General features: G+C 47.4%; 2 protein-coding genes across 2 annotated transcripts in view; one reads left to right on the top strand and one right to left on the bottom strand.

Annotated features, from left to right (window-relative positions):
* Positions 1 to 1810: 1810 nt before the first annotated feature.
* Positions 1811 to 8779, top strand: GLRX (glutaredoxin). Its single transcript, XM_074569586.1, has 4 exons — positions 1811 to 2089; positions 5394 to 5495; positions 6161 to 6275; positions 8639 to 8779. Exons 1-3 carry the CDS (start codon positions 1898 to 1900, stop codon positions 6266 to 6268), a joined length of 402 nt encoding a protein of 133 aa, XP_074425687.1. The 5' UTR covers positions 1811 to 1897; the 3' UTR covers positions 6269 to 6275; positions 8639 to 8779.
* Positions 8780 to 15244: 6465 nt separating this feature from the next.
* The window catches only part of RHOBTB3 (Rho related BTB domain containing 3), a 31205-nt gene continuing 19051 nt past the window's right edge, over positions 15245 to 27398 (bottom strand). The window contains exons 8-12 of the mRNA XM_074570595.1: positions 25948 to 26059; positions 21987 to 22160; positions 20612 to 20778; positions 19517 to 19613; positions 15245 to 17068 (exon numbers count right to left, since the gene is read on the bottom strand). Coding sequence (XP_074426696.1) covers positions 16953 to 17068; positions 19517 to 19613; positions 20612 to 20778; positions 21987 to 22160; positions 25948 to 26059 — 666 coding nt within the window. The 3' untranslated portion in view covers positions 15245 to 16952. The remainder of the gene's footprint in view (positions 17069 to 19516; positions 19614 to 20611; positions 20779 to 21986; positions 22161 to 25947; positions 26060 to 27398) is intronic.

Genomic DNA, 27398 nt, shown 5'->3' with positions numbered 1-27398 from the left:
ATTTTACTTACTAAGGACTCAAAATGCCTATTTTCCTGTGCACAATGGAGCGAGTTTCTTTCTACAATGCTGATGCTACAGAAAACTGAATTTCAGAAGCCCTGTCTGGGGCAGGGGGAGAGCTCTTGTGCCTGCCCGTCACATGCAATGTCAACTAACTGATAAAAAGACAGCGTGGGATCTGGTGCCGGTTTTCCCCTTCCGAACTCATGAAAATAAGAACTTGAATTTCTTTGTTCCCCTTCTGTGTTAAGCCTTGTTATTTGAAATAGCTAAAATAGGAGTTGGTTGCTGATATTGGCAAGTGGCCCGAGATACTCGCCGGGATTTCTCCCCTCTGACGAGCAGCCCTGGGCTCCGCAGCAGGAGAGAGGTGTGGACAGCAAAGGGCTATACAGAGGGCGAAGGGATCCGTTATACGAGGGGAGGCTGAGAGAGCTGGGGCTGCTCCGCCTGGAGAAGAGGATGCTCGAGAGGTTCTTGCCCATGTGCATCCATACCTCATGGAGCAATGGAGGCGATGGAGCCAGGCTCTTCCCAGTGGTGCCCAGTGCCAGGACTGGGGGCAACAGGCACAAAGTGAAACGCAGGAGGGTCCATCCAAACATAAGGAAAACTTTTTGTCTATTTTGGTTGTGGAGGCTCCATCCTTGGAGACACTCAAGCCCTGATGGGACTCATCCCTGAGCAACCGGCTTGAGGTGACCCTGCCCGGAGCAGGGGCTCGGGCTGAGTAACGTCCAGAGGTGTCTGCCGTCCTCTGCAAATTAAACATGTGGAAAATGCTAGGGACTCCTCGGCAATAAACAAATTTATTTGAAAATCAAGTGGAGCAGGGCTGAGCGGTTTAACGAAAAGCTGAACCAAATATTAGGCTGAGTCTGCCCAGCAATGGTGTGACACGTTGCGTATGGTTGTTTACTGCAATAAAGCAGCTTTTCGTTGGTGAGTGGGTCTATGAGACGAGCTCTGCCGGGAGGAGGGATGCTGCGGGCTGGAGACAGCCGTGGTCCCACTGTGGGTGCAAAGTCATCCCGCAGCTCAACATCCAAAGTTTGGCACGATTTAGCCCTACGGGGCTGGCCACCTGACTGAATCTTGTACAACTTTAAATCTTTGAAGGATTACAGTCTTAACATTTTTCCCTCTGCCAAGTTTACAAAATTGTACTTAATTCTGTCTTAGAACATGTGTGTTGAATCCCTTCGACTCCGCTAATACATTCCCTAAATACATTTTCAACATAGGTCTGCTAAAGTAACATTTTTGAACTTTTTTTTCAATTCTGGAACTGATTCCTTGAACACTTTTGGTTCTTAGACCGTGTCTGGTGGCAAAACACAGACCCTTTGGGAACTGAAGCAAGGCTGACAAGCCTTTTAGGCACTTTTGGAAATTGCAGGCAAAGAATCCCACCCATTGTGGAAGGTTTGCAGGGAGAAATATGTACCCACAGAACAATCAATTTTTTTTTTCCCCCACTTCTGGGGTGGGAAGCCTGGAATTAAGTTCCCTGCAGGTTTCCTGATGTCACTACTGTACCCCCAAGGTGTTTTTAGCGTCCGGCGGTGGGTGAGGTGAGGGGCAGGACGGGCATAACCAAAGCTCGCCCCGCAGCGCAGGGACCGAAATAACACCCGGTGGCAAACCGCCTTCCTGCTTTTGTACTGGATACTTTTCTCGGCAATTGGGGTATTTATAAAAACAGATAGAGAGTGAACACGTCTGCTTTAAAGCATTCAGCCTGGTGGTGGGGTTACATCCTCCTGGGGAGGAGTTTTCAGGGAGGAAGGCACCGTGTGGCTCATAAATAGCTGGGTCTGAGACCGCTGCTGTCCCGACCGCCTGTGAACCCTCTGGAGAAGGGCAGCGCTCCGGCTCACCTTGAAGCAGCAGCATGGCTACCTACGTGAAGAGCAGGATCAGGGACGACAAAGTGACCATTTTTAAGAAGAACGGCTGCCCTTACTGCAGGAACGCCTTGGAGTTGCTGAAATATGTCTGCGCGCCTGAATGCCTGCAAGAGTTTGATATTACTGGGTTGGAGGATGTCCAGGATTACTTACAGCAAACAACAAGGCAAAGAACCGTAAGTTCTCGCTTTCGTGTTCTGGAATTTGCTGATCCTTTTTCCCAGCTGCCCCACAGTCTGGCCAGATGTTGCCAGAGGCTGAAGCGCGGTCTCTTTCTATGCCAGACCGTTTTTAAATGTTCCCCCCTTTCCCATTTTTAAAAACGCTCCTCATTCCAACGTCTCCGCTCCTGCCGCCGCGGGATGGGAGCTGCTGCGCCGGACGCGCAGCCGGGACCCGGGGGGGGGAGCAGAGCCCCGGGGACGTGCCACCTCCTCCAAACACCCTTCGCTGCTGCGACACGCAGAAGCGTGGAAAAAGGCTGATGTTAAGTCTCGGTTCGTGACTGCGCTGGCCGAGGAAGGGATGGTGGAGAGGGGTAGGGTACCTTTGCACTTTTAGGGCAGTGAGACAAAGCTCCTTCAAACATCTTCCCGCGGCGCTGCCCAGGGCAGCACAGGTTGGCAGAGGAGCAAGAACATAGAGCTGAGAATTTGTCTGAATTTGGACATTTGCTTTCCCCGCTGACTTAGAGCAGAAAAAGCATTTTGAATTCCATCCTTGCAGCTGGCCGTAACGTGGGTGCTGTGCTCATGAAGTTTAGCAGCTGTTTATTTTGAATCTTCACTGAACATTTAGATCTGTCCAAGGGAGCAACGCTTTGTGCTAGATTTTCAGGAAGTAATTTCCTCGTAAGCACTGTCACAGAGGGCAGACAGTTCACCCTTCAGCGTTAGTTATACCTCTGTGTAATGAACACACCTTTTTCTTTCCCCCTAAAATCTGCCTCGATGATGCCAAAGGCCAACAGCCTCCACACAGCGAGGCGGAAGGGAAACGCTCTATACCTGGGTTTCGGGGGGATTTCTCCTGCGCTGGCTTCACATCCATTCACGGGCTGGACTCAGCCCAGGGAAAATTTGGACCCGTAGTTCTGCTTTCGGGACAGCGGGAGTTCCAGCTGGCCTGACAGAGTGTCCCTGTGTCTGTCCCACTTGGGTGACGGCACAGCGCTGGCGTTAATGCTGCCCATACCTCCTGTAAAGTCCTCGCCCTCAGAGTCAAGCCTTTTTCCCGGCTTGTGTCTGATCCTGCCTGCTTCATTTTAACCCTTTTGGGGTGGCAGAGAGGGCCATATTTCTTGCTTGACTCCCCGTCCCCATCCTGAGTTTGGGAGGGGGGCAGCAGCACCTGGGGGTGCCTCTGGATTCCCCCACCCCTCGGAGGCATAGACAGCCCCGGAGGGTCCATCATGGACCAGCTCATCACCCTCTCACCCCAGCCGTGGTGGGCGGTTTGTCTGGGCCATGTGGGCAACATCATTAATGTCTTTGCTCTCTGGGGGCTGTCGGGCTGTTAATCTGTGTCTCTTGCCTGACGCCTGGTCCCAGAAGGGCACGGTGATCACAGAGTAATAGAATGGTTTGGGTGGGATGGAGCCTTTAAAGGACACCTAACTCCAAATACCTGCCATGAGCAGGGACACCTCCCACTGGACCAGGGTGCTCAGAGCCCCGTCCAGCCTGGCCTTGAAGGTGCCACTGGGCACCTGGGCTGCTCCTCACACGTCACACGGGCCCATGCGAGGCATCTTGCTCAGCTGCTTGGGGAGAGCATCCAACGGCCAAGCGTCCTGAAGCTCAGCCCTTGGGCTCCTATACCTTGGGCTCCCACACCTCGGGCTCCTACACCTCCTATACTCCTGATACCCTTTTTCTGCACCAACCACCAATAAATACCTTTTATGTTTCTTCTCAGCCCTCTGTAGCACTGGACCTTTTAGGAACGTGTTGTTAATCCCTTTATGTCTTCCCTGGCCCGCCATGCCATTCCCAAGCTTTGCCATATGCTGCCATGTGCCGGTGACCGTCCCTGTGGACGCCGGGAAACCTCACAGCCCTACGGCTGAGCATCTACTGAATCACAGCGGCAGTGTCGAGCAGCACTGGGAACTACGGGCATATCCCAAAAGCAGAAGTGTTTTCCCCACAGCGGGGGAATTTGGGAGGGAGGGAGAGGATGGCCAGCCTTGTTAGTGACTCAACGTACTGGAAAGAGAAACTGATTTCCCAGCAGGAGGGGGATTGGTAGGATTAGCAGCAAGAGAAAGTGGAAGCAGATTTCCAGGCTGAAAAAGGATGGTGCGAGGTTTGCTAGTGAGAGAAGTCAGTTACTGGAAGGAGAAGGTAATTTCCAGAAGTAGAGGGACGGGGGAGAGGGATGGCTGGCGTTAGTGGGGACAAAAGGGTCATGACAACACTGTTTGAAGTGCCAGAAGAAGGTTTGTCTTGGCATCTGCTGGGGTTTGGGGGATTTACAGTGACGGGAAACATTTACTCACCAAGTTGGCCGTGCAGGATGAAGGAGAACAAACTTCTCCGAGCTCTCTTCAAAGCTCTCTTCTTTCCCAGTCCTGCCAGTAGTACGTTACCTCCCTTGTCCATCCCAGTCAGAGGAAGCCTTCTGGTTTTTGCCCAGTCTCATCCCTTCCTGGGGACAGCACCGGTCCCCAGGCACCCGTGGGGCAGGCAGGCTCCCTGCTGCAGCAGGGGCTCCTCGCTACCAGAAAGCACTGCAGCGTGCTCCTCCGAGCACTGCTTGTGTGCGGCCCTCGGGAGAGATGGCAGAGGTGCCCAGACGTCTCCCCCACTCCGTGCGGGGGGATAAGGGCTGGGAGCGAACGGAGCAGGGATGGCTCCTTTGGGATGTTCACCCATAAGGGGATGTGAGGGGCCGGGAGAAGAGCCAGCTGAGGTCAAGAAATCCAGGGTGAAGAGGGAAAGGAAAAGGGGGAGGATAAACCAAAATGCTGTTGGGGAGGGCAGTGCGTCCCCTGGGCTGCCATCGGGGCTGGGGAGCACAACGCATCAGTGGGGGTCCCTCCTCAGGGTGGGGGTGTCCTCCTCCCGAAGTTACACCTGCCCATGCCCGCGCAGGAGCAGGGGAGAGGGCTTTCCGAGACGCTGTCTACAAACCATGTGCTTTTCCCCTTTGTATTTTACGCCTGTTCTTGCCCATGTCTTTTCTCTTGAACTCTTGAGCTATGGCCATCTCAATAATTTCACTTCTGTGTTTTCATTTCTTTTTATCTTCCCTGCCTTCAGCTGGGCTGCTTTTTCCCAGCCCGACAGTTATTTTCACTTCCCTCTGTGGAGAGTGGCACATGCACACTTTAAGGAAGACTCAGATGCTGAGGTTCAGTAACTGTTCCTGGTCTTCAAGAGAGGAGTATTTTGGGTTTCTTTTGAGGGGGGGTGTGTTTTTTGGGTTTTGTTTGACTTTGACTCTGCACTGATTGATTGCCACTTTTCTTGCACCCAGGTGACAGTTGTGAAAGGGGCAAGTCAAAGGACCAGCACAGGCAGGAAAATAGCAGATGGCCAGGGCTGTGAAGCAGGAGGAGGGCAAAAGGCCAGGAAAAGGGTACGCGGAGAAGGGGTTGTGCCAGAAGTGTAAGTTTGCAGTGGCAAGTGACTCTGATAGCAGTGGTGGCCATCGGGTGGCCGACAGCGCATCCCACCCGGCAGCTTCACCTGCCTGGGACGCGCTGGGGAGGACGGTGGGACTCCTGGAGAGCCTGCCGCGGGTTCACGCGTGGTCCACGACACCCAGCTCTCGGCACTCGGAGCTGCTCGCGCGCTTCTCGGGGGTGATGTGTTTGGAGCATTCCCAGCGCTACCCTGCAGCGTGGTTTTCTCCTCCTGCACTGTAAAAAGGGGGGACCCACTGTACCTTTCTGTGAGTGGGGAATGTGGGGACCCTCAGATGGACTTTCTGAGGTCCTCGCACGCGGGTGTGGAGAAATGCTGCAGCAGGCACCAGTCAGAGCACATGGAGACGGATGAAGTTTGTGGAGGTCCCACACGTGCGTGCAGTACCTTCCACTCTGTAAAACGCAGCATGTTCCCCTACCCCTTCTTTTCTAGCAGCAGGCTTTCAGGCAGAGGGGGTTTGGGACAAGCGGAGGATTTGGTAAACCACAGTCTCCTCTGTATGAGGTCTGCTTCCCAGACAAATCCCCCCCCCCAGCTCTTTGCCTGCAGCAGCCCAGCTCCACTCATCAACCCGTGGCGGTGTTTTGTGCCCAGGTCCCTTGCGTGTTCATCGGGAAACAATGCATCGGAGGGCTGTCCGAGCTGGAGAGGATGAGCTGTAAGCTCCCTGCGATGCTGCAGCGGATCGGTGCTCGGAAGTAGCTGCGGGGTAAGTCCTGGGCAGGCTCTCTGGCCAACAGCAATGCTTTTTCAGTGGTATTTTGAATAGTTTGACAAATTTGAATATTTTTAATACTGGAGCATGACTTGACGGAGCAGCGTTGTGTGCCATTACACAGCAGCACAGCGTGAATTCATTTCTGGGATTCCCAGTTGCAGTGTATACACTGTGACTTTCTTCCTGCATACTTGAAAGAAACGTCACCAAAACCTCTGACAGCGCAGGTTTCAGTTGCTAGCCTTTCCCTAGGATCCAGACAAAAAGGTTCAGCATGTAGATCTTCCTTTTTTTTTTCTTCCCCCACATCAGAAGATTGACCCTGTTTCTCTCAAACAAACTCTCTGAAGTTTCAGCCTCACAGAAGATGGGCTTTTCTTATACTGTAATCAGCTTTAAAAAAGGCGTGGACACTCTGTGGGGGACCCACTGTACCTTTCTGTGAGTGGGGAATGTGGGGACCCTCAGCTGGACTTTCTGAGGTCCTCGCACGTGGGCGTGGAGAAATGCTGCAGCAGGAACCAGTCAGAGCACGTGGAGACGGATGAAGTTTGTGGAGGTCCCATACGTGCGTGCAGTACCTTCCACACAGGGAAACAGCACGCAGAAGATGAGCAGAGCAGGGAAGAGCTCTTCAACATTTAGGCTAAGGGAGCTGAGAGGGCTTCTGGGACAAATTGCTGGCAAACAAGAGGAGAATCACGGGATTGGTCAGGTCAGAGGAGACCTCTGGAGATCTCTCATCCAACCCCTTGCTCCCAGCTGGGTCAGCTATGGGATCAGGCCAGGTTCATCAGGGCTTTACCCAGTCAGGTCCTGGAATACCTTCAAGGACAGAGTCTGCACAACCTTTCTGCCACTGTTTCACTCTCCAAATGGGCAAAACTTCTTCCCTTACACATCTGCTGTCTCTCGCCCTCCCCCCAGGCACCATCCTGCAGAGGCAGTGCCGTGAAGGCAGCCTAGGGTGCTGGTGGCCCTCCTTGCTGCCATTGCTGATGGCTGGTGCTCACCTCCCTGGCTGCTGAGACCCCTCCTGGCCCCGTTTTGCAGAGCTGCCCTCCATCCAGTCAGCCCCAGCCTGTGTCACCCAACGAGGCGGCTCCTGATGGACAAAACTCACCTCCAGCTGAATTTCATAAGGTTCCTGCCCACCCATTCCTCCACCCTACCTAGATCCTGGGCAACGTTTCCAAATTCCTGCTGTGCAGCTTGTCCTTGCTCCCACCTCCCAGGCCCTGCCTTTTTGCCGTACAGCCCAGCTGTGCCTCCCTCCCTCAGCCACGATGCTCTCCTGACACTTCCCCTTGTTCTCCAGAGTGCCAGGTTTTGGATAGACCTCTTTTGGAGGAGAAGGTTAGAGGACAGGACAGAGCAGCCTAAAATACGTGTCCACAATGCACAGCAGAAACAGGGCAGTAACCTAAACGAGCAGGGCAGCAGCAATAGAAGATGCAGAGCACAAGGAGGAAGATGCTGCATTGGACCTTCTCTGGTCCTCACTGCACCCAAGGGCAACTGCAGGGAATGGAGGCAAGGAGAGGGTCATGCCTTTTAGGAAGTCTCAAATATTTGGCTTTTTTGCAGAAAAGGAGGAAGAGGCGTCAGGGCAGACAGCCCCATAGAAAGAGGGCACTGGGTCCTGCTCCAGCAAGTGGTTTGGGTGATGTGTGCCACCGCTGTGCTTGTGTGGGGCATGAGTGGGAATGGGCTGTCAGTGAGTTTTTAGGGACATCATTAAGGAAAAAAACCCATGCCAAGAGTGACAGCCCAGATACATGTAAACGTGTGGGCTGCGTAAATCCCAGTGCAAGAAGAGAACAACTGGGTCCTCCTTTAAACCATACGGGGAAAGACCGACACAGACCGGGGCCTGCCGCTCTCACTCGTCAAGCGTCCCTCCAACAGCTCATCGCAGCACATAGAATATTGTTTTTAAACTTATATTCCGCTTCGTCAGAAGCTGAGATGCAGCTCACTGTGCAAACAGAGCGGGGTGTGTTCGTGGGTGTGTGCGCGCACAGTTCAGCTCCTGCGTGTGCGGCACAATAAGCAGCTTGGAACCATGACAGTAGCTTGAGCCAAACACACGAGCGCTCGAGTGGCTGACGACTGGACTTGTTTTCCTTGCCGAATAAAACTTACTCATTTGGTAAGGTGAGTTTAGGAAAGACTTACAATATGTGCAATATATAGAATGTGTGTGTACGTGCACAAAACCTGTGTGCATATATACAGACACACACGTAAATCTGTGTACCGCTGAGATATATATTTCAATGTAAAAGCACTATTTACAAGTCTCCAAAGTCTGTTCTATAATGGTATCGTATTAATCAACTTGTTCCTAACAGCGGTGACCACTACCCATTATGCCTGCTGTTTCTGCTTTCGGGAGAGAGATGACCACGAGCCATGGCCGCCTCCTTTCGACATACATTCTTCTTGGACGTTCAAGGAAATTCTTCTTTGCCACTTCCTTCTGTGGGATCAAATGCACCTTTTCTGCAAATGCAGGTTTTTTTCCTTTCATTGATCAGTGCTTCAGTACGTCAATATCTCTTCATGCTTTCTGTAGCTATGGAAAGAGGTCTAGAGCATGACCTGATCAGCCCAATAAAATACACTTGCTCTAAGTGGCTGCGTTCACCGTTGTGGTTCTTTTTCTGCAGACCCATTCATGCACACACCCTAAATGCCTTGTTTTCCCTCTACAAACTTTTTCCTACCTGTCTCTCCCAAATGACCCTGTGGAAATTCTCCAATGTTTTCCGTGTCGTGTAAAAAATGCCGTTGCAGTGGTCTGAGCTGGACTGCTATAACATGCTATAATGTGTCCCACAGACTGCTATAGCGCGGGTCCCCTGAATGCTGTCTTGCAAATAGCCACTGCAGCCCGTCCGTGCACCCCCTGCCCTGGTGACCCATCGTCTTGTGGTTGACCTCCCACGGTCTGCAGAATCGTCTGAGCAGCCCTTTTTTTTTTTTTTTTTTTTTTGGAAGGGTTTCGTTACAAGGCAGCTGCTGGGAGGAAGCGTTTTTTCCATTTTTCGCTGCAGTCACTCCGGGGGCAGCGGGGGTCGGGGCGGCTGCTCAGCGCGGAACGTCCCACGGAGACAGCGCAGGGAGGACTCGGAGCCGGCCCGAGCAGCGCCCGGTCGGCAAATGGATTGACGGGAAACGCACAGCACGACTGCTGCCAAGTCCAGCTGGGTCAAGAGTTTGCTTTAAATTCTTGGCATTAAAACAACACTATCTCCGAACAAAAAAAGTTTAAAGACCTTTTCAACTTGATGATGAGGCAAAAAGCCTCAAAGTATAAAACCTGTCTCACTTTTATTTCTCTCATCCTTTTTTTCGCTCCTCCTTTTTTTTATTTTTAAACAAAAAAAAAAATCAAAAGCTTGTTTTCCTTTCACTTTATTTCTCTCATCCTTTTTTCCCCCCTCCTTTTTTTTAAAAAATAAAAAAAAAAATCAAAAACTTGTTTTTAGTTTGTTTTGGTTTTGGTTTTTGTTTTTGTTTTTTTGAAGTTCAGCTAAAACCCGTGGAATTAAAGTTGCTGTTTTTTTCAAGCCTGACACTTCTGTGATTTCTGATAAACAGTTCAACCTTTAGGATTTGCTGCGCAGACACAGCCTTAGGGGAAGAGCCCGTCGCAGCGCTGGGCGTCCCGTGTCAGCGTGGCCCCCGACCACTCATCTCTGACAAAACTCCCCCGGGCACAGTCTCCCTCGCGGCACGAGCCTCCCCCAGCTCGGCGAGAAGCCGTGAAACCTCCTCCCACTGCAAAACACCCCGGTGACACCATCTGGGGCTGCCGGTGCTCCTTACCCTCCTCGGGAGCGAAAGAGAAGAAATCACGGGCTTTCTCCCCTGCTTGGAAAGGAAGGGGAAAGCCAAAAGCTTCGTTCTTGGCAATAAACTCCTTCTTGCTCTTGGCAGAGTAGCAATCTCCTATTTCAGCAAGCCCCAGACAACTTAAGCTGACTTGTGCAAATTTCCGCAGGTTCATGTTTTCTCAGCATAACTTAACCCTCTCCCGGGCAAAGGGCAGTCCTCAAATATGGGAAGTTCAATGCAGACATTTCCTAGATTGCATGACAGATATTTATTTTCAAGCCATTCTCAAGCAGAACTCACAGCTCCCAGTCCTTCTGTGCGGGCAGAATTTCCACTGGATTCAAAGTTTAAAATCTAATAGCAAACTTTAAACACGTTGCGATGCAGAACGAGTGCCAGGCGAGGCTGCTGTAGGAATTTTCTCATGCACGGTCACACCATGCACGTCTGGAGCTGCGTCAGAGCTGCTGCTGGGGGTGTGTTCTACGGAATTTCAGAGGATGGGCAGTAATTATTCCTGCCGATGATGATGATGAGGGAAACTGCTCAGTAACAGTTAAAACTGCAGCCACAAATTTCTATTTTTAGGGCTTGAAAAAGTCATGCTACTTCCCTTCTTGCTTAACATTTCGGAGGAGATTCATATTCGGGTAGCTTTGACAAAGTTAAATTCCGTGCCATAAACTGAGCACTCCGGTGTTGGGGTGTCTCGGTGAAAAGCTGGAGCTTTTGGCCTCCAGCAGCACCTGCTCCATGGCCCTTTCCCAAGGGCAGGAAAGACCCTATCCATGCAGCCGAGTAACTGCATACGCATTGGAAGCTGAACTGGGACAGGAAAGCAGAAATAGCTAAATACAGACGTTAGGTCTAAAAACCTTCACCTCATGAAATATTTCCATTTTAGCTCCCATAAAGGCTTAATGCTTCCTGCTCATGTGATACAGGTTGAATTTACAGTAAATGACACTGCTGGTGCACACCTTCTCCGGCGCTTGTCCGCGTCCACGGCCTGGGAACTGCAGGTTTCAGCTTGGAGATGTGTCTGGTCTTCACCAGTTTTACAGTTAAGTAATAAGTTAGGATTGATAAAGCTTAACGGTAGAAGCTGAGGTTTCTTGGGGATCTGGAGCGAGAGGTTTAGTTGGGTGTATGACAAAGGAGTCACTTTTAGCTGTCAAAACATCTGGTCATTTTTCCTGGATATTCAGATAATTTCTAAATCGTTTGCTACAGAGGCAACCAGGATGTCAATCAGAATTCCTAATAGCCAGGGGGAAACGAAGGGTGGTGGATATGAACAATGACCATTTTTATCTTGATACCACACACTGGCAGGTGTGTGGTGCTTTAATGAGTCTGTTGGAGGCTGACAAGTAAAATCCACACTCTACAGTCTTACACGTCCTCCTTAGCCTCATTGGTAAATGACTCCAAGAAAACAAAATCTCTCCCTTGTCATATTTTTCTTGCTTCTAAAGAGAAATGCCCACCACCAGCCAAACAGCTTGAGTACAAACCTCACCACCACTCAAACCAGTAACTCACTGGGAAAACACCAGTCAAGGGGCTGAGCAGAAGAGGAATCCCAACTTCCAGAAGCCATACAGTAATATAGAAAGAGGTGCAGCAACATACCCCACCCTGGCAGGTAAACCTGAACACAGATCTGCACTTGTCATCAGATCCATCTTTTTCCAGCAAGGTCAAAAATAGAAAGGAAAAACATACAGTGCTTTGCTACTGATGTTGTTTTTCTGGACTTCTGTAAGGCCTTTGACACGGTCGTCCACAACACCCCTCTCTCTAAATTGCAGAGATATGGATTTGATGGGTGGACGGTTCAGTGGATGAGAAATTGGTTGGATGATCACATCCAGAGGGTAGTGGTCAATGGCTCAATGTCCACTTGGAGATCGGTGATGAGAGGTGTCCTTCAGGCATCCATACTGGGACTAGTACTGTGCAGTATCTTCACCAGTGACATGGACAGTGGGATCGAGGGCGCCCTCAGGAATTTTGCAGGTGACACCAAGCTGAGTGGTGTGGTTGACACACTGGAGGGAGGGATGCAATCCAGAGGGACCTGGACAGGCTGGAGAAGTGGGTCACTGTGAACCTCATGAGGTTCAATGAGGCCAAGTGCAGGATCCTGCACCTGGGTTGGGGCAACCCCTGGGAATGGGGAGCAGCCCTGAGAGAAGTGCTTGGGGGTGCTGGGGGGGGAAAAGCTGGCCATGAGCTGGCAGCATGCACTGGCAGCCCAGAAACCCCCCGCAGCCTGGGCTGCATCCCCAGCAGCGTGGGCAGGGGGGTGAGGGGGGGATTCTGCCCCTCTGCTCCGCTCTGTGAGACCCCCCTGCAGTGCTGCCTCCAGCGCTGGGGCACCAACAGCAGAAGGACACGGAGCTGTTGGAGCGGGGCCAGAGGAGGCCCCGGAGATGCTGGGAGGGCTGGAGCCCCTCTGCTGTGGGGACAGGCTGAGAGAGCTGGGGGGGTTCAGCCTGGGGAAGAGAAGGCTCCGCGGAGACCTTCCAGCCCCTTCCAGTCCCTCAAGGGGCTCCAGGAAAGCTGGGGAGGGACTCTGGAGCAGGGAGGGGAGCCATGGGATGAGGGGGAAGGGTTTTACACTGAAAGGGGGAGATTGAGATGAGATGTGAGGCAGAAATTGTTTGCTGTGAGGGTGGTGAGCCCCTGGCCCAGGTTGCCCAGAGCAGCTGTGGCTGCCCCATCCCTGGAGGGGTTCAAGGCCAGGTTGGACGGGGCTTGGAGCAACCTGGGCTGGTGGGAGGTGGCCCTGCCCAGGGCAGGGGGGTTTGAATAGATGGCCTTTAAAGGCCCCTTCCAACCCAAACTACTGTATGAATCTATTAGTCTATGATTCTTACAAGCTACAAAAAATATTTCCAGCCTAACTCTCAAATCTTCTAATGCACATGGGTAAATAATCACATGAAACTGACTAGAGAAAATTTTTTTACTTTTGTAACAAAATTTTACATATTATCTGAAACCTTGTACATTTAGTCACATTTAGTCAGGGTGTATTAAAAGAAAAACATACAGGAGTTTCAGCACACACCTAATAAAATAGCTTTTCTTCCTTCTAATGTTTTTTTTTCAAAAACAGTACACCAAGACCTAAAGGACGATAGCAGAGGTTTTTTAACTATCATGTGGAAAAGATTATTAGTGCAGAAAGCTTTCTTTGTTAGTGTCTATAAAGCTTAGTGCTAGATTGGGACAAGCATACACATGTACCAGTACAGCAAGAATTACACGGTGCGATCTACTGTTCAAAAATTTGTCTCCTAGGAGTGGACTTTGAGAGTTTGCTCTAATGACGGACTCGGGAGTTGAAATTCCACTCAAACCTGACTCTGAAACTGTAATCTCAAGCCCTCTAAGACCTGCCGAAGGGCACCCAAATTCCCCACCGACCTCCTTCTTTGACCCCGACGCTGCTGATGCCTGGGATGGGTTGGGAGATGCTGGGACCAGGGGAAGTCCCATGGCACCAAAGGAGATGGGGTCCCTCCGCCTGCCCCCTAGGCTCCCCCCGGTGCCGGGGCGGTCGCTGGCTCTGGATGCCCTTCTGGCACAGCCTACCTCCTGCAGGACAAGACCGCTCTCGTGGTGGCCACCAAAGCAGAGGACTAGAATGCTGTAAACTGCTTATCAAAGCACAACAAGTCCATTTCCAAGAGCCCTGGGTGTTACTAACAGGATAACCCTCTGCACTGCCTGGGAAACATCTCAAACAGCAGGTTTCCCACACCAACACGGAAGTTTTTCCTCCTCAAACATTTTACTTTTTTTCAAAACTACTTGCTTGAATAACCTTTCTTCAGCTGGTTCCTGATTTTTACTTTATACTATGGTATAAAGGTGGGTTATTTTATACCGTAGCAATTTTTACTTTGTACCATACAAAGTTATTCATAAATACCGAACTTGGTAGCGCCCTAATTCCTGTCTCTCTGTGATGGGTGTCATCCACTAAAGCCTCCACTAAAAAGAAATCACCGACAGCAACTCACCAAGCATCAAGATCTACTTTCAGTCACGCTTCTGAACGATAAAGTAGCAGTTTTAAAAATAGCTTTAAGATAAATACATTTCTACAGAAAATCCTCATACAGAATAAAAATAAGAATTTATAATAAGAATTATTCTAAGAATTTAAATTTATCAGATGGCCTATATCTGCCAGGACAGCACTTTTGCACCTGACACAGGCGGCCTTATGGGAATACTGAGTTAAATGGAAAGCTGGTTTATGTCTGAATAGTAGTGTGCATTGATTTGTGAATAAATAACGAATCTTTTTACACTGCCTGGCTTCTCTGTATAAAACCTGTAGTTACCACTGACTAAAATATATAATAGCAAAATATTTCTCTTGGTTGGACATAAAGAGTTTGCATTTCTGTTAAGCCAATATCTAAATGCCTATAAAACACCTACAGAAAGTTAAAAATAGTATTTTTTTTATTTGTTATCTATACTTAAAATTAGTGGCAACGGACGAACTTCTACCAAAAACCTGGGAAAGCTTTCAAAATACTAAAAATTTCGGACTACATGCAACGCAGACGAACATTCACACATCTTTTATATCAGTTTTGTGCAAGAAGTCAGGATGAGGCGTATAATCCATACTTTGGGTAATTGAGCGGCTGCCGGCAGAAGCACGTGCTGTGACTGTCAGGCGTCCAGGCAGCTGCACGCTCACTTTTGTTCACGACTTCGTGCTTCAAAAACCACTAAGTTCTATTCATATCTATCCACTTAGGCTTAATTTTTAAAATTTCTACTATAGTGATAGGAAATAACCTTTTTTTCACATTTAATTTCAATACATATTACTTTCCTAGTCATTTTTTGCTTTAACATTTTCAGTTTTCATTAGTGGTCTTGGGAAAGCAACGTAATGCTCTATATTTTAGACTCCTTATATGGAAGATGTCGATAAGTACATCTCATCTTTTAAAGAACTTTAGGATCTCCAGATGAGAAATTAAAAATAAAAATGAATTCTCACTCTTACATAAAACTAACCTCAGAATTCTGAGCCTGCAGCAGCCAGCTGAGTCACAAGCTCTTTTTTTTTTTTTTTTGTGTCCAAAAATAAGAAATACCCTCTCAACCTCTGCAAAATGTCACCAGAAAACCAAGCCAAAAAAAAGCCTATGACTCTAGGATGGAATTTGAAAAGAACAACTCACCTATAAAACTGGTTTGAAATACAAAAACAGTTCTTACTGAAAAAAAAAGATTCAGCTGCAGCAATTTGCTGTTCCATCTTCGTCTCACAGCTGCGGTTTCCAGGTACGTTTGAGCTGGCCTACTGTGGACGTTGGGGAAACGATGAATGATACGTTCAGTGTACTTTCTTTGTTTTTCTAGGCTCAGATTACATACCAAAATTAAAGGCAGCTGCCAAAGCACAATTTAAAGTACAACAAAACTGATAATGAAGGGTTTACTTCCTCAATAAGATTTCACGTGCAGAAAAGTACCCGTGCTCGGTAGACACCCTTATGTAAAGGTTGGGTTCATTCTGTCATTAACGTTACAACATACCTATAAGTTAGTGGCACAACAAACCAAGGATTTAGGTCAAGAAAACTCTCAATAGCGTCTGCAAGGGTCATCCTTGTCATAACACTCAGGATTTCTCTGTTACCCCTGCGCAAGACCCCAGGCAGCCAGAAAACACAATCAGGTTTGTCTCGCCCGGTGTAGTTTATGAGCCCGTGATATAATTAAATTTAAACTGCATCTCCGCTGGGGAGGGTCAAGCTCAAGGTCCCGTCACAAAAGCCGACATTCCCCATAGGGCTGGTCATGTGGGTCCTCTCCCTCCACGACCAGCACATGGGGCATTTACGCTGTCAGTGACCAGGGGGATGCCTTGGATTACGAGACCCATTTTTCCCAAAAAAGTCACGAGTGCCACTGAGTCTTCTCCCACAAAACCTACGAAAGGCTGCTGACACCCCTCCCATTCCTCCCAGTCCCTAGCAGCACCGTATGGGTACGCTCTGAGCTCTTCCTGACTTTTTTTCTCAGGAGGAAAAATATAACATGACCACACTACCAAAGGTGTTCTACAGATTATTAAAGCAGACTTTCTTCCGCTATTTACTGGGAGGAGAAATTATTTCAATTTTTAGATATTTGAGAGGCACTACAGAATGTAGTGATGCATAGGTATTCCTCTGGAATAAGTCATATGACTGTAAGAGTCTCAGTAAAAGGAACTACAGACAACTTGACGTAGAAAATGAATAGTAACTAAAATGCTCATTAAGCCTACCCTTTATTTCGCAAACCAGCAGATGCTGCAGTAAATTTTTGCATTCTGAAATACTTACAGAACTTACGAGTTGGCTTCTCAGCTTCCCTGCACTACTACTGCGCTACTCTTGCACACAGATTTACAAAAAAAATCTGCTTTCAACAGCTGCTGTCTCAGCTGTCAAAAATAACCAAGAAAACCAATAAAATAACCAATAAAGAAAATAGAAGCGGGAACAGATGACAGTCATGACACTGTCCCACACTGTGTTTAATCCCCATAGGTGCGAAATCCTTGTGCTTGAAATAAATCTTCACGACACATTCCTCAGTGCTTTAAGCAGAGAAGTCGAGCCGTTCATTATCAAAGCAAAGGAGGTCAGTAAGTGCGCTGCAGCGCTATGGCGCACAGCGTGCCAGGGCACACCAGTATCTGGGTTTGCTCCTGGCGTGATTTTTATCCTGTGCGTAATTCCCAGTCTGAAATTTCCCGGTGGAGGCGCACTTGGGGCCCGCTCAGCCTCCTCACATCACCGCGCAGTGGCATTTCTGGGAGTGGACGTAGTTCCTGTAGTCAGCAAGCTGCTTCAGGTACAAGTGGGAAGGCCACCTGTGCGTCTCTACAAAATTGCGCTCCTCCGCTAGAGAAAGGAATTAAATGTAATATTCAAACATACGGCAGAAGTGCACAGGCTGCAAAAAGTCTTTTAAAACAGGTTAAAAAAATTTAAGGACGTAAACAATTAGAAAAGCAAGGATGAGTGCTATCCGTTTTGCCTAGATCTTACTGTAGTGCGGACGTAAAAGTTACCACATGATGTTCCCTTGCTATTAAGTCAGCAATAAATAAGTTACTTAATAAAATAAATACAATACTCATTGAAGAGAGCAGAGAGATGATTCTAAAGATGAATATTCTTTATCTTTAGAAGATAACCATGTGTGGTCATCAGCTGTGAGGGTTTTTCTCTGCTGCAGCACTATGGAGGAGGGTATTTCAATCCCTATGCCAATAGCCTGTCTCAAGATCATTAGGAAGAGCAAGGTAAAGAGAGCAATTAAGAATTCAGCAAGATTTTTATCGTTCACTGCACGTGCTTTTTGTCACTGGTGGCAGCATGTAAGAAAGGCCAACCGCTGCTGCTGGGGGAGCATGCTCCCAGCTGACCATGCTGGAGTGTGTGTGTGCCCTGGCAAGCCAGATCACAACGTTTCCACCCCGTCGACCCCTATTTACTTATTCTCTCCTGTTTCTTTCCTCCAGGCACCTCGGTGCAAGTGGGATGCAGCAGAGCGTGTCACCCTCTCTGTGAATCACGTGGAAGGGACTGAGAGGAAAGAGAAAAGCAAAGGGCAGGCTGCCGGGCATGTGGACACCAAATCTCAATGGAATCAGTCCACTGGCGTGCTGCCCTTTTCCTCCCACCCCGTCAGCCCGCAGGTGCTTTCCAAAGCAGCCAGCCTGGTACCAGCCACCCGCCAGAGCCTTCACAAATCTCATCTGGCCGCCAACATCCTTAGTAGCGCCCCGCATCAGCCCTGGATGCTCCACCAGTGTCAGAATCATGGAGGCAGCTCCAGGAGGTGGCACAGCAGACATGAGCCATGGCAACACTGTACAGCCCATCCCCGAGTTATGCCGGAGCTGTTGGAGCACGTGCTGACGAGGGCTGGTGAGTGATGCTTATCAGAGCCATCACCGCGTAAGTTTCACAACAGGCTCACACAGAGCCTGATCTCCATCAGGACAACTACAACATGGAGACAGAAGCGCTATTACTATTACTTTCCCCAGCAGAAAAAAAAATAAAATAATAAATGATACTGATAAATTGATAACCCACTGGAGAACTGCGAAATGACCAAGCAGATGGGCCTAGATCGAGCCCTGTGGTGACCCCAAGCCACCATGTGTCTGTGCTCTCCTGCCTCTACCAAGGGGAAGCCAGAGGCAGTTCCCACCTTCGCTAAACGGGGAGAACAACCTGATTCCTGCAGCTTCAGGAGAACCTCCGTGTGGTTGAGACCAAAGCCCTGTAGTGAGGAAGACATCACAAAGTGCTTTCAAACACACCCTGTCACCTGAAGCAGAAGGAAGAAAGCAAAGCAGGTCTACTGTGGACCGAACCCACTGGTGGGTGACACCCGCCAGCACAGGTGCCCTGCACTCTCATGTTTAATCCAGACCTGGCTACACAAAATGGACACTTCAGAGGGTGCGCAGATGGGCCGCTGAAAGACAAACTCCAGGTCCAAACAAAGCAGGGAGGACCTAGCTCTCCCTTCTTTGCTCATAACGATTGCAAAGTTGTCCATCATCACATATACGTATATGAGCCTTGCAAATGAGGAAAGAGGACCTTCAATGCACTTTGGACCAAGCGATCGTCTCACTAAGAAGAAAAATTGCCTTCTGGAATACTCTGTCTCTGTACCAACGGTTTGAATAAGAACCACGGGTCAAAGAGATACACCCGTCAAGATCACCTTCATCAGGGTGACGAAAAATCCCATAGGCAAGGAGCAAAACTCTCCAGAGTTACATATCAGGAAACAAATATACCGATTAGGAAAATAAATATCAGTTCCCTGGAAGAACCTGGGTTATTTACTTGAATGGACATTAGTTATTTGATTTTTGTGAGATCTGCTGGAGAATACTATAAAAATCCTACTTTCTTCAAAGAAAACCCTGACCCTTAAAAAGCAAGTATTGGAGGTGACTCATTACCTTGATTCAAATGTACAAACTACACAAACTTATACACATAAGGGCATGGAGGGGTCGACATACGATGACCAAATTGCCACAGTCAACGCAGTAATAGGTGGGAACCTGGCCCTCAGCACAGTAACCAACAGACGAGGGGATGCGGTTTCTGGCTGTGCTGCTCTTCACGTGTCGCATGCTGGTCCCACAGTTAGATGGTGAACCATCCAGCTCAGACAGACTCTGGACTGGGCTAGACAGTGTAGTCTAAAGGATCCCTAATCATCTTCTCATGCAGGAGTAGTACTGTCTAGTACCTCACTTCTGATTTAAGCAGAACTGGAAACATTTCTTGTTTTAAAAGTAATTGATAAATTACCTGAAAGATCTTGAAATTCAGGCTTTTGACTGAAGATGAGGTAGTTAGTGGCAATAAAATGAAGAAGCCAAGTTGAAAGGCAATCAGAATTGTGAAACTGTGAGAAGAAAGGAAACACAAACAACACTTAACGCTACCATGTCTAAAACACAACCACGCCTCGCATGTCAAAATATTTCTGATTTCCACTGTCAACATAGCAGTTTACTAAATAAAGTTTTGACGTGGTGCTGAGGGACATGGTTTGGTGGTGGTTTTGGCAGTGGTAGGTCAATGGTGGTACTCGATGATCTTAAAGGTCCCTTCCAATCTAGACAATTCTATGATTCTATGACTGGAGGAGATAACGAAGGAAAAGTCATTGACAGAAATATGTAACCAGATGGAAACCCAAAAAGTAACAATAAAACTTCCTCCCCCCGACGTGCAACCTAACCCCTCAGGGTCCTTTGGTCATGAACCTTGAAAACTTCTGTCTTCTGCACAGGAGCAGAGCTTGAGAAAGAGGAAGGTAAGGAGCGTGGCATGTTGGTTTTGTTGTCTCCTCTTTCTCCACAAAATCCTGTTCATTTAAGACAATATCCTGCTTCAGCCTTGTAAACAATTCAGGTTTTATTTTCCTCTTCTGTTTTCCAAATCCATCTTAGTGTCTCCCTTTCTCTCTTTTTTCAGCCTCTAATATTTTCTTTTCATGCTTCTTATGTATTTCACTCAATATTCTACCAGGTTAGATCTCCTTTACCACTTGCATATCACACGATTTTCTTTTTGATTAGAAGAGGAAGTAGTGCATTTTCACTTGCCTAAAACCCGTATTTTCTGGCAGAAGCTGCAATTAGGCTGAATTAACGCAATGTGTCCTTGATGAAGGAAGCACACGCATTATGGTATGACTGCACATTCTGCTATGAAAGGCTGAAGAAGGCTTTATTTTAGCCAGCCTTGTGCCACGAGATGTCCCAAATCAATGGATTGTATATCAGTGTTTGTCCTTGGGAATGGAAATTATTAAGATCTTAAAAATCTTAGCAATTAAACTACCCTCACTAATTAGAGTCAACATACATATTTTTACTTGATACGTGCGACACGTACCTTAGCTTTTTTGAGCAAACTGACAATGCTGAGACTTGTGGATGCCAGTTCCCTGCTAGGCATGCTCTGAAGCTGCGTGATAATGTAAAGCTCACAAATATGCTGGAGTCTCATTACTTGGTACATCTCTGCGCAGATCAAGAGAGACATGGCTTGGAGAATACTGGCTGAAAAACAAGAAAACAGAAGTTACATGTATTTTACCTTTTTGACAAGACGATCAAAGCCAATTTTCACCGAGTTATCTTTTAAACTCCTAACAGTGAATAGAAAATCAAGCGGCTGTTGATCACCTTCTTCTATTTTTCACTATTATCATTGTAAGTTTGCCACGTCACTCCCTTTTCCCAGATAAACTATCTAATTAACAGGAAAAGAGTAATTAGCACTTTTTACAAGGTATGTGTAATAAATTGTTATCAATATCCTTTATCTTGAAGAGACTGAGTCAAGTGCTGTTGGTCTATTTAAAGTAAGTGATGATTAGTGAGAGGGATTTAGCTTTCTAACTTGTCTTTCAAAAAAGAACCTCTATGATACATGTACAAGAAAATATATTATAAAGGCCAAAAAGAAAATGGAGCAATCGTATTTTAAAAAATATATGGTACACTGGTTGCATATTTAAACTGATGGACAAGGAAATGTTAGATGCACTATAAGGAGAAACATATGGAAAATCTAAGAATAAGGTAGAATTATTTGAAAAGAAAACAAAAGCAAAACCACATATCACAACATCATTAATTCATTCATTACATCAAAGCAAAATTATCTGTATTTAAATTATATTTCATATTTAGTATGTATTTTTTCTTCTCATTAAAAAAGAGAAAGGTTAAGACACAAAGAATACTTTAGCTCAATTTTTCTTGCTAAATACTCCAGTTGACGTATTTTTTTCCCTGGTTTCACATATAAATAAGATATCCATGTGTTTAAATAAGGTACAATTTAACCTTGTTTATATTAAACACAATAAAATATATGCTAAAAAACATGACAGTTTTGAAATTAGAAGCAGAAATAAGATTAGAAAGCATTATTATTTTGATGTAGAAAGAACTGTAATTCTTAACGGTGATTGTAATGGACTAGGAATGAAATTTCACGATTTTTTGAGTCTTGCCATGTAAGCACAGAAAACATAGAGCATTTTACTTGTGACACTTGTTCTGCCTGCAGTTGATTTTTACTTGAATGAGACTGATTTCTCTTTTTATTGCCCAGTATGGACAATTTCTCTTTCTTGGGACATTATATATTAAAATATTGGCATTTTTCAATGAAATAAATGCTGCTACATTACTCTCTATCAATGCCCCGCTACGGAAAAATAAGTAACAGATATATGTGTATTTTTAAATTTTCTTACCTGGGCAGCAGGAGTCGGTATAAAGATACTCTAGAAAGGAGAGGAAAGTGTCTTTGGAAACCCCATACACTGGAACGAGAACACTATTTGCTTCTAGATAATTACCATTAAACATAGCTGCCATTACCTCACAGCGAGCTACCAGAACTGCTCTGTGGGCTGGTACAGTTGCACCTGCCGGAAGCAAGATAAAAACCTGTGATGATTTTATTCACACAGAAAGACCTTGATTTTAAAGCTCATGTTCTCTTAGGAGGCCTTCCGTTCACTGAACATGATTAAGGTATTTAACAATATCCAATAGATAACTAATAACACCCTCACTTTATACCAGTCAAAGTGTCTACTTGGTAGCCTTGTAGCCACCAGTGAACAAAAATACCAAATTTATTACGATAACCCGCCCCCAACACAAGGTATTCCAAATGGGGAAAACTTTTGTAAGTCAGAAACAGGCTTTCAACTAGTATAAAATCTGACACCACTGGAGTCGCACCAGTTTACACTAACTGAGCCTCTGGCCCATTACACAAATATGCAGTGCTGTGAATTATTATGCAAATGAGTAATTTGTGTTCATCAGTAAACCCACTGGTAATGAATGTGTGTTCCAGAAGTCAAAATTCCACATAACCACACAAAGCAGAGAAAGCCAAATTATCCCAGATGAAATTCCATTAAATCCACTAAGTATGAATTTAACGAGATTAAGTATTTTGCCTAAGTGAATTTCATAGAATCACAGAATGGTTTGGGTTGGAGTGGACCTTAAAGGCAGTACCACCAGGGCAGGGCCACCCCCTGCCCTGGGCAGGGACACCTCCCACCAGCCCAGGTTGCTCCAAGCCCCGTCCAACCTGGCCTTGAACCCCTCCAGGGATGGGGCAGCCACAGCTTCCCTGGGCAGCCTGGGCCAGGGGCTCACCACCTGTAAAACCTTACACAGAAGTTAGTGTCTTAATTTCCTTCTTAACCATAATGCTGCCGCCTACCTAATTCCTTGAAGACATCTGGCACTTTTTCATTTTTCTTCTATTTCTAATTCACCTGTGCTTCTACTTCCAAATTCTCTAAGCTGCATACAAAATGTCTCTATTTCTGGGTAGAGAGAACACGTCAGTGGTATTATATATTTATGCACGTAACGTGAGCAATACACAGATGTGATGTAAGATATGCGTGTAGTTTTGTATGTGCATGCAATTGGATATTTTCCTACTAATTAGGATGTTCAGTCACGTAACGGGTCTTTGCACGGACATAACGTGCTCCTGTTTTCAATGGTTCCCAACTTCTTTTGTTAGCTAGAAAGCTCAAAGCAACTGTCAGGATTCAAAGAATTACTTGAAGACTTAAAAATGTATTTGCCTGATCAAGACTAAAGCCTTCAGTTTCTCTTAGTAATTATTTAATTTTAATAGAGTTGTTGTGGCTAATGAATTAGGGGAAAAGGCTTGTATTAGGAAAAACAGTTCACATTTTGTTAGTGGATAAGCTCACTCTTTTAAAAATACACGTCAACCCATTCGACAGGAACTTTTTTTTTTTTGTGTGAAATATATAGTGGTGGTTTGGTTTCATCATCTTCCCACAAAGCCTTTCTCGGGAGTGGGACACTGAGAGGAATTGTTTGTGTCGTTACACTCAGCACCAGAGCTTTGTTCTCATTTTCAAAGATCTTTTTGTTTTTTTCTGCATATTGCACAGAACATCTAGAAAGAATCTGCCTGTCCTCATGTGCTTACTTTTGAGGGATTAATGCTTCACTTTTGGCTCTGAGATTTAAAACTGAAAATAATTAAACAATTGTGTAATCCTAAAAGACCATTTCTGCTTGGAGGGTGGGCGTGCACAAATGGGGAAAATCATTAGCATTTAAAAATTGTCTCATTCTTATTCTCACAAAAGCATGTGATGCTGTTTTCCCCCGTACTTTAATTTTTAATGGTGAACGCATTTAATTTAAAAAAAAAAAATCACCTGTGGCACTGCAGCATATTGGTGGACCCAAGCACGTTCTTTGCAGACAAAATGGGATCAGAAGGTGCTGCCACCAGTGCGGCTCCTGCCTGAGCCCTCGCCAAGGATCCCTGTGAGCAGACCTCACGTCACGCCACCAACAACCTCTGTAACTTCACGCTCTGTTACAGACAAGCCATCACGGAAAGCCAGCCTCTGGCCTCCCACTTCTTTTTAATCCCGGCCACAAAGTGGACTAGATAATTACCATCACCTCAACAGACTTGTATTTTTTATTTTTTTTTTTAAAAACCACAATAATTCACATGTCCTTGAGTTGTGGCAGGTCTGAGCCCACGCCTGGCTCTGCTCGGGATGGGGCCGGGCTCTGGGCTCCGCCTGGCTGGGGCCGGGACACTGGGTGGGCTTTGTTACCTGCCTCTGGCCAGGCTGACCATGTCAGATGGCGGGATCATAGAATCTCCTCCACCCCCTGCCCTGGGCAGGGACACCTCCCACCAGCCCAGGTTGCTCCAAGCCCCGTCCAACCTGGCCTTGAACCCCTCCAGGGAAGGGGCAGCCACAGCTGCTCTGTTCCAGTTGAGGTTCAACAAGGGCAAGGGGGGGGTCCTGCACCGAGGGAGGAATAACCCCCTCCACGGGTACAGGTCAGGGGTTGACCTGCTGGAAAGCAGCTCTGCAGAGAGGGAGCCGGGAGTCCCGGTGGACAACAAGTTGCCCATGAGGCAGCCATGTGCCCTTGTGGCCAAGAAGGCCAATGGTCTCCTGGGGGGCACTGAAAGGAGCGTGGCCAGCAGGTGGAGGGAGTTCATGCTCCCCCTCTGCTTTGCCCTGGTGGGGCCACATCTGGAGAGCTGTGTCCAGTTCTGGGCTCCCCAGTTCAAGAAGGACGGGGAACTGCTGCAGAGGGTCCAGTGGAGGCTACGAGGATCGTCGGCGGACTGGAACACCTCTCTGGTGAGGAAAGGCTGAGAGCCCTGGGGCTGTTTAGCCTGGAGAAGACTGAGAGGGGGTCTCATCAATGCTCAGCAAGAGCTAAAGGGCGGGTGGCAAGAGGATGGGGCCAGGCTCTTCTCAGTGGTGCCTGGGGACAGGACAAGGGGCAACGGGCACAAACTGGAACACGGGAACTTCCATCTCGACGTGAGGGAAAACTCCTTTCCTGTGAGGGTGGCAGAGCCCTGGCACAGGCTGCCCAGAGAGGTGTGGAGTCTCTGCTCCGGAGATACTCCAAACCCTCCTGGAGACGCCATCCTGTGCCACCTGCTCTGGGTGACCCTGCTCTGGCAGGGGTTGGACTGGGTGAGCTCCAGAGGCCCCTGCCGACCCCGGCCAGTCTGGGATGCTGCGACAGAAGTCCTTGTCAGCTTCTGGAGGGCAGAAAAAGGCACATCCACAGCCAGCACCAGCCTGAGACAGGCAGAGTGAAGGTGGTAAGGAGTCAATAACCAGTACCTCTGGTCTTTTCACTCAGAGCGAGTGTAGATGTGTCCATCAGAGTCCATGCCTCTCTGAGGTCTGATGCTGGGCAGAGCCCGCAGACATGTCCCGGTGCTGGCACAGGTGGGAATGCAAGCAAGATAAATACATTTAAAAAAAAACCCACCGTCCCCTGTGATGCAGTCTCTGGTTTAGCCTTGGTGCTGTGCCATTGCAGGAGCCTTTCCTGCAGCACATCCCTCGTTTTGCCAAGCCTCCAAGGGTCGCGTGAGAATCAGAGAGGCACAAAGTCTGCTGCAGTGGGCAGGTTTATCAGCACTCACAAACCACCTTGAGAGTGGACGCTGCTGTAAAGCATCCATAAGGACAAGCGTTATCTCTAAGCAAAAACCCCACTTTCCATAATGATAGCTAAGTCCGTACATTGTCTTAGTTTTGATGGAACAGAAAATGCAGTCACTCCATTTCCCACTCTCCCGCAGAGAGGACAAAAGCTGGAGGTGCAGCAGTGCTCACGTCAACAGGAGCAGAGGTACCGTACCTTGTATTTTGAAGATGACATCAGCTAGGACAGGCGTATTAAAGAACAGCCTGAGAGAGGTGTTATACAGCCGCTTTATCTGGTGAGATCTGCAGTCCTTTACAGCGTTTAGCTGCAAAATAAGTTATTAATTAAACACCGCCGTGTATAGCTGCCCACAGAATAAAAGATTACAAGACACCATTTATATGGGGAAACTAAACAACAGCCTTCTGCTGTCTACTTTATGTTCTTTCGCTAATGCTGCTCAGCCGTGCCTCTCTCCCGTGCAACCCTCTGCAACCATCTCTATGTCTTACTTTCCCATTTCCCACCGGGCAGCAGCTCCGAGGCGTCCCTGTCTCCTGCGCTCACACCCCAGCTCTCGCCCTGGCGCTCCGACCCACCACACAACCACCCCATCCAGCGCCTCCAGGCAGGCCTGGCTGCAGCACCAATCTCCCGGACGCCAGACTTTGGACCCAAGGCTGCAGAAACACAAGGTCTGAGGTCTCCTGGGGGTCACACATCCACCCCGGCGCAATGCCGCATACAGATGCAAGGCAGGCAAAAGTTGCGCTTCTCTTGGTATTGCCCTGGCATTGCCTCCGCAGGGGCCGGGGGAGCTCACAGTCCGAAGCACGGACTTCTCGTACAATAATCCAGGCCCTCCAATACACTAAAGACAATAATCAAGACCCTCCAAACCCCAGTACCTCCAGTTAGTTTCTCAATCTTGTTTTCCTTACTTAAGAATGTAATCTAAAGCCACCAAAGGGAACAACATCAAAATCATATTGCCGGATTGTGAAACTCAGGTGAGATTTAATGTATGGTTAAAATTTTATCTGATTTATATAACTAATCTTTATCAAGGCAGTCACAATTCATTTCTAGTCCTCATGTCTTCAAACAAAAACTTTTAAATGTGAAATAAAATATCCCAATGGCATAACAAAACCCCAGAAGAAACAACAACAACTCAGGCTTATCATCTTAAAAAGTTTTCAGGATTTTCTAAGACCAGCCTTATGTTTTAGCTGTGGACACTTAGGACTGGCGAGCCAACAGCTGAGCGATCAGAAGCTTAAAACAGCTAAAATCTTTCTGATCTTTAGATTATGTAATCTCAAGACAGTCCAAGATTTCCCATTTAAATTGACAGAAGTACTTTGTGTGAGTTCTGTAGTTTCAGGGAATGTATCTATTTACTCTATCAACAAATGGTTGTTGAAACTAATTCTGTATTGTAATTTTTTTAACATAATAATGTGACATAAATCACATTTATCTGCTGAAGTCATCTAATATATTGAGCTATAGACAGATGTCCACATCACAACACTCAGAAGAGAAGCCATCTCTCCTGATCTACTGCAGAAGCGTAACTTTCGGCACACACTCGGGAAAGCAAAGCTTTCCTGGGCAGCCTCTATTACATGAGAACTAGCAACACATATCACATTGTTAGA

The sequence above is a fragment of the Larus michahellis genome, chromosome Z (genome assembly GCF_964199755.1).
Source record: "Larus michahellis chromosome Z, bLarMic1.1, whole genome shotgun sequence".
Classification (NCBI taxonomy): domain Eukaryota; kingdom Metazoa; phylum Chordata; class Aves; order Charadriiformes; family Laridae; genus Larus; species Larus michahellis.
The sequence above is the reverse complement of the archived record's forward strand: the minus strand, read 5'-3'. Positions and strand labels throughout refer to the sequence as shown.